The following is a 7,435-nucleotide window of genomic DNA, read 5'->3' on the forward strand; positions in this document are numbered from 1 at the left end:
GAACATTTTATAATTTTATGTAAACTTCTTGTACATCGTTACAATAGAAATGTGATAAATTGTTAGTGTACATATGGGTCCAATATGTAATAATCGTATTTGTGTTGATAAGTTTTACAAATAGTTCAATTAGAGTTACACTTTGTACAAAAAATATTACATAATTACAGAATAGTTTTACATAATTTAGGGAAAACCTCAAGGGAGGTTTCCGAAATTAACTCTACATAAATAGAGTTCACAAGGAGGGTAAAAGCGGAACAAAAATAATGAGGGGTTGACAATGATACCAAAGTTGTCATTCCAGGGGTGCTAAGTGTGATTTCGAAAACATGAGGGGTGCTAGGTGTGATTAGAAGAAACCTCAAGGGAGGTTTCTGATATTAACCCTTATTATTATGGGATAAACTGAAAAGAAATAATGATGATGATTCAAGTTCAACTCTTTAACTTCTTACGGTAGCTATGGATGGATGGATGGCTTTGCCAGGCCATTCAACTTCTTAATTTGGCACCACTCCACTCTAATACTCTCTATTTTAGTACTAGTAGCAGCACTCAGCAGTAGTATTATAGTTATTTATTTAAAACAAAGGCCGAAATAAAAAAAAAAAAAGTAAACCCACATATGCTTTAATGTAAATCACTCTGTCAAGGGGTCATTTTGAGTACAACATCCAGATACATTTTATTACTATGAACAAACAAATGTAAGCAGAGCAGCAGGGACTGGAGGGGCAAAAATAGCAGTAGCAACATCAACAACAACGATGGTAATAGTAATAATAATAATGATAAGAAGAAGAAGAAAGGAACACGGATGGATGGATGTTCTCGAGTACAAAATTTACTTTAAAATCTTGGAAATAAATCTCTCTCGCTGCAGATATATATATATATATATATCTTGACACTTATCCAGTGTGAAAGTGAAAGAGAGACTTTTGCTCAAGCTCCTGTATTTTCGCCTGAAGAGGTCTAGCATTAGCAACTCAAAAATTGGCCACAGATCTACGTTTGACCAGTTTCACCAGCAGCATTTCCAGGCCTGGTATTTAACAGAGGTTGCAATGCTTTGACTACGATGCTCATGTTGGGTCGGAAATCAGCTTCATATTGCACGCACAACGCAGCAACAGCAGCCATCTGCATTTCAAAGCCAAAATGGCAAAACATCGTCTCTCATTTTTTCCTCTTTACCTTCTTCCCATATGTTAGTTACTAAGAAACTTTTAAAAAAAAAAAACGCAACGCAATTGGTGCAAAATGGACTCCTGCTTTAATTTACTTGACTCTCTGCAAATAAACATGACATCCCAGGTAGATAAGATGTTAACAGTAGTTCATTATCAGGAGTCTGTGCACCCGTGATTCTCAGATAGCATCCAATATTTGCTCTAGCAGTCTCAGCCTTTTCACCAAATCAAGCTCTGATAATATACTACCCAGACTTACATGTGTACTGAAAGAAGCATCTCATATCAAAGTGAAATTACCTTGGCAACTGCCTTGGGAGGGTAATCCGTACCCAGTTTTGAATCCACACACTGCCTGACCTTGTCTTCACTGAGTTTTGGTGTGGCCTACACAACAGAATCATTAAATAAAAAAATAAAAAAAAAAAAACAGAGACAGAGAAGCTCAAGCTTAATCCACAGACGGCACAAGTAAATGAGTACCCATGTCACTAGGCTCTGCTGACCACGAGGCAGTGTATGGTCTACAGGCTTTCGTCCAGTGAGAAGCTCAAGCAGGACTACGCCAAAGCTGTACACATCGCTCTTTGCATTCAGTTGTCCTGTCATTGCGTATCTGCGAGCTCACAAAAGCAAAGTATCAAAGATGCACCCTTCTCAGCGCACTTTGAGCCAAGGACTTGGGGCAGCTAACACGCTAGCTGATTACGGTCACCTATTCTGGGGTGGTAATATTTTTTAACGCCTCCTGCTGAGACCTAAACTGAATATTGCTTTAAATGATGCAAAGCTTACTAAGCTTGGTACATGGGAACAATCACGGCACACTTGAAAGACACTGACCCTATGATGAGATCTGTTTACTAAAACCCGTATTTCGAAATTAACACAGCTATACCATTCAACAAGTTTTCAATTGACTGAGAAATGAACAAATACAATTCAAATCAGGAGCCAGATAAATCAATTACTTTCCAGGGACCACATCTGTCGAACTTAAATCTTACAGAGAGTTGGGGGCATTAGGGGGAGATGAAGACGGAGATTCATGTGACATTGTCTTACTCTGGAGCATGATAGCCAAATGTTCCAAGAACACGTGTAGAATGGAGACGTGCTGCCATATCAGGAGCTTGATTCGATAAGTCAAAGTCAGCAATTTTAGCAACATCATCATCAAAGATCAATACATTGCTGGATTTAATATCACGATGAATGATGTGTGGATCTGCTTTCTCATGCAAATATTCCAGACCTTTGGCACCCCCAACTGCAATTTTCACCCTTTGCAACCATGAAAGAACAGGACCAGGTTGAGCTCCTTTAACGCCTTTCCTTCCTGGGAAAGAACTTGTTTATGAAAATGTACCATGCCGTAATAGCATAGCCTCAGATAGTCTTTTTCCTCTATTTTATGCAGGGAGTAACCATCATGCAAGAATGAAATAACACAAAGTCTCAACACAAATTATTTAGACTGGGCTAAGAGAGCATACTGCCACAGTACCTGGTATTTGTGAGTGAGTAAGAATAAAATGAGCCAAATAAGAGGAACTGAAGTGAAAAAAAAAAAACTTCAAACTTATGTAGGCACAGGTACTTTGGTTGAAAAAGAACTAAGATGAAGTCGTTTTCTTTATAGCATGGAGGTTATTCATCATTGTTACTAACTTCGAGTTGAGTAAGCTCAGTTTGTATGCATGTTGAGTAAGATCTTTTTAGCATGGAATTCTAACACAAGGTTAGCAGAATGAGAAGCGCCACATGTGATTGGCTATAAAATGAGAAGCCTTGCATCTCTCCATACTGCCATGAGATGTCCATATCCACAGAAGACAGGAGAGGGAAATCGATTGATGCTATAAAATGTTATGTTTTTGTAATATCAATTACCTACCATGAAGAATATCATGGAGAGATCCATTGGATGCAAACTCGTAGGCGAGTACACGTTGGCTTCCATCAACACAATAACCAAGTAATTCAACAAAATTTTCATGTTTTAGCCTTGAAACCATGGAAACCTGAAAAATGGAAGTTTTTTGGTATTAATCCTCTAACTAAATTTCCCAACCGCAAGCGATTCATTTTGGACTTCAACAAAACCTGTGACAAGAAATCATCATCCAGTTGTTTGCTTGCGTCCAGCTTCTTTATGGCAGCAGCCTGTCCACTTTTAAGAATTCCATAATAGACTCTTCCATATGAGCCCTCTCCAATTAAAGAATTCGTCCCGAAGTTGTCAGTTACTTCCTTCAATTCGTCTACCGGAATTGCAGGGACTGCAATAGGCTGGACCTTCACAGCTTGAGCCTTGGATGCAGATTCTGTGGTATGGTAACCTCCGTCATTTCCTATGTGAAAGGGATTCCACAGGTAAGTTGATCTTTCTTTGCTACCAATAAAAGCACCAGCAGATAATCCTCGAATATATGCAGTAGACACAAGATGATCTCTTAAAGATGGCTATATCCATATGAATATACAAAAGAAAGGACAAGTCATCATAAAGATACCAAGATTCGATAATAAAAGCAACAACTGAAGGAAATATATACATATATATATGTACACACAGACACATATATTTATAGACACACACACACCACACACTTGCTGTCTTTCTCAGTAGGACTCAGTGGCGGCTTTTGCACAGAGAAGAAAATGTGAAGGTGAAAATTGAACAAGCAAGATTACCAGCGGAATGTTTAACCATGTAATGGCCACCACCATCAGCGGGTTTGTTGAGGTCATCTTCTTCACAACAGCTGAAACAGCTCATAGTTTGTTTATTTAACAAATATTTTATGCAGGGTGACTTTCCTTTCCTGCAAGGGCCAAAAGCCAGTTTCGCAATACATGCAGAAAAAAGAATGGCAGCATAAGTAAACACATAAAGATGCAAGCTTAGTCATAAGTGCTGGAGAAGAATGATCGTGCTTAAATAGGTAAGAAAGCTTGTTCTTTCAAAGCACGAGCGGGACTACAAAAGTTACACAATATGCATTTGACCTCTGAAATATAGTTAGCGGCATAGTTTTAACAGATTGTATCATAGTAGTGAAGTAATCTCAATGCTCGTCTTCAAACATATATTAAAAAAAAAAAACAAGTAATCCGTATGCTAGCAGAAGTAATCCATATTAAAAAGAAATAAGTTAAGGCGAGGCAGTCGTTTAGTAGACAGTGTTGATATTTGGTTTAACGAGCAGGGTGCGGAATAGGAAGGGTTAGATCTAAGAGGATCATGCTACAGAGCTGGTCCCCTTGATCAATTTATTAACTTTATACTAGTACTAGTACTAGAGAGTAGAAACCCAAGCAGCAGCAGCAGCATCCAATCAGTAGTGCCGGGATAATAGCTCCGATCAATTAAGTAAATGTCGTGGGTGGGTTTGATTCCTAACTGAGTAGTAGCACTAAACTGGAAAGCGGACGACAGAGTAGAATAGAGAAGCAGTTAGTTGCAATGACAAAATCAATCCCCAAGTACAACTGTAAGTCCCAAAATTGATGAAGGGGGAAAAAGGAAAGAAGATCAATGATAAATAAACAAGAAAACGGGTCCATCCAAGAATGAGAAAGCATTTCATTGATTGATTGAGTCTAGCATAAAAGAAGGAAGAGAACCTGAGAAGCTGCAGGGATCGGGGGGAGGCTTAAAGCTCTTTGCTGCCTCCCGACTGAATTAGCAGCGGTTATTATGGTGACTAAGATCACAAACACACACACCCCTGGTTCTTGATTGTGAGAAGATCGATCGATCCAACTTTACCAGCAGCAGCAGTAAGGATGAAATGGGTTGGAGGAGGAGGAGGAGGAGCAGCAGCAGCAGCTGTTGCGGTTGAGCCCAGCCGTCCAAATGGACCGGTCACCGATGTAAGGCAAAAATGGACCAGAGCTGGCTTCCTTTGCTTTCTTCTTTCTTGTTCTCGTTTGGCCGCTTTTTCTTCTCACTTTTCTTCTTCTTGTCGTTTGGCCTTTTTTTTTTCCCACTTTTCTTCTTCATCCAAAATCCAAAGCCGGCGATGAATGTGCTATTTTTGCCCCCCGTCTCTCCAATTAGAATAGTGTCTTTTTTTCTATTTATTATGAATTTATACAAATATGAATAATTTAAATACAAAAATTAACAACAATCCTATATATTCATTCATATTAATTTTTAAAAATTAGTTTATTTTAAAATTTTGATTATTTACTAAATTTTAAAAATCTATATCTATATGTATTCAGGAAGGGATTTTTAGCATAAACCCTCTCAATGCTTTCTAAACTTGTCATACTCTTTTCTAGATTTTTGTATTTATTTTAATACATTAAAAAATAGTGGGTTATAACCCACCTTATCACCAATCAATATTCTCACTATCTCACTCCCACTATCTTAACTCATATTTTTGTATTTATTTTAATACATAAAAAAGTAGTGGGTTATAACCCACCTTATTACCGATCAATATTCTCACTATCCCACTATCACCTTATCACCAATCAATATTCCTACTATCCCACTATCTTAACTCATCCTACAATTACTCCTACAAATTCTTCTTTTACTGATCGACTTAATTAACTTATCGAGTTAATTCCCTCACCCTCTCTCTCAGTTTCTTATTTGTTTTGGGTTCTCTATTGATTTTGTAAATGTATTGATTTTGTTTCTTTTGTGAGCAGTAGTGGAAGATGTTATGTGCAGAGACTCCAGCATAAATCAACCTTCTTGCGGCCGGCTTAATTTTCCAAGTCAGTCCCCTCTGCCTTTTAAGTATGTTTTGCTTTTGCTTTGTTTTTTTGTCATGAATGATATTGCATTGATTTTCTGATCATCCATTATTTTTGAAAATTTTTTACAAAATCTTATGAACGATTGTTTGCTTATTGTTACACTGTAAAGCAAAGATAAAAAGGTGTTGCTTGCTTATATAATTGCGGATGGTATAGGTTCATGATCGAGGGTTCTACTATTTCTAACATAAATTGTATATTATAAAAATTTATTTGTTTGTATTACTGAAATTTTTTTAATTATTTTTTATTGCACATTTATCACATAAAATAGGTGTTACGATAGTTATTTTCATAATTTTATTCCAAAAATGATCGTGCATGAAATAAAAAAAAGATTTTTTGATAATTAAAAAAAATAATTAAAAAAGGTTTATAATTGGAGAAAAACAATTCAGATACTACTAATAACTAAGGCACTATACGCCCATTATTAAAATTGGATTAATTTTTAATTTCGTCAGAAATACTTTTGGCAAAATTGCATTCTAGCCTTTCTTTTCTTTATCAACAATGACAATTACAACTACGTGATTCATCTATCTAGCAACAGTACAATTCAACTCATGGAATAAATAGTTCATTGCTTAAAATACTTAAACGAAAGGTTAAAACCAAGTCCTACTTAACACCTGCAAGTAATATATTACAATTAGAAAAAATAAAATAATTCAAGAGGAGCAAAGAACTCACCAAGCTCCTGACATATGTGCAATCGTCAAGGCACTTTTGAGCATTTAAAACTGCATTTCTTAGTTCAGGTAACCACTTCTCTGTAATTGTTTTCATTTGATTACAATGCAATTCTATTAAATTCTATTGATGCTATTTCTATATTAATTATTGTATTTTTTTGGTTAACAGTTCTCATACAATGTATCACTATTTATACATGAAATAAATACATAAACTATTGATTTTTAATTTAATATATATTTTATTTCTAGATCAAAGAAATGAAAAATCTAACTGTCCTCAAGATCGCCAGGCATCCACATCACCAATTATTTTGCGTGATCATGGTAAATATACAGCTTTTTATATCGTCAAACTCATCTTACATACACATTTTTTGGCTGCACTATCTTGCTAAATCAACTATAGATACAATACAATACAATTGTATTACAATTGTTCGATTACAATACAATTGTATTACATTCTATTGATGCTATTTATAGACAACTTAGCAATTTTATAGATTAACAATTTATTTTATTTTATAGATTACCAATTACTACATGTACCAAAATATTTTTATATAGGGATTACTTCATTAACTATGGGTGTTAATAACAATTCAATTGGTGCGTATTTTTCATTTGATTACAACACAATTGTATTAAATTCTATTGATGTTATTCTATATTAACTATTGTATTTTTTTGTTAACAATTCTCATACAATGATAAAAAAAGTTCTCATACAACCGAAAAAAGACGGTTCTTGAA

General features: G+C 35.6%; 1 protein-coding gene across 1 annotated transcript; it reads right to left on the reverse strand.

The window, feature by feature from the left end:
- Positions 1-629: 629 nt before the first annotated feature.
- LOC113775926 (pto-interacting protein 1) lies at positions 630-5,171 on the reverse strand. The gene is made up of 8 exons (XM_027320982.1): positions 4,827-5,171; positions 3,894-4,024; positions 3,303-3,550; positions 3,094-3,220; positions 2,262-2,535; positions 1,680-1,812; positions 1,497-1,583; positions 630-1,146 (listed from the first exon to the last, which is right to left on the reverse strand). The coding sequence occupies exons 2-8, from the start codon at positions 3,976-3,978 to the stop codon at positions 1,012-1,014; spliced, it is 1,089 nt and encodes a 362-aa protein (XP_027176783.1). The 5' UTR covers positions 3,979-4,024; positions 4,827-5,171; the 3' UTR covers positions 630-1,011.
- Positions 5,172-7,435: the final 2,264 nt, after the last annotated feature.

The sequence above is a fragment of the Coffea eugenioides genome, chromosome 1 (assembly GCF_003713205.1).
Source record: "Coffea eugenioides isolate CCC68of chromosome 1, Ceug_1.0, whole genome shotgun sequence".
NCBI classification, from domain to species: Eukaryota; Viridiplantae; Streptophyta; class Magnoliopsida; order Gentianales; family Rubiaceae; genus Coffea; species Coffea eugenioides.

What these genes read in the sequence shown, in the direction of transcription:
- LOC113775926 (XM_027320982.1), bottom strand. Translation starts at nt 3,978, where the DNA reads ATGAGCTGTTTCAGCTGTTGTGAAGAAGATGACCTCAACAAACCCGCT. An exon ending in AGCAGAGCCTAGTGACATGG is followed by an intron (nt 1,584 to 1,679) that starts GTACTCATTTAC and finishes TCTGTTGTGTAG; the next exon opens with GCCACACCAAAACTCAGTGA. An exon ending in CTCCCAAGGCAGTTGCCAAG is followed by an intron (nt 1,147 to 1,496) that starts GTAATTTCACTT and finishes TTTGAAATGCAG; the next exon opens with ATGGCTGCTGTTGCTGCGTT.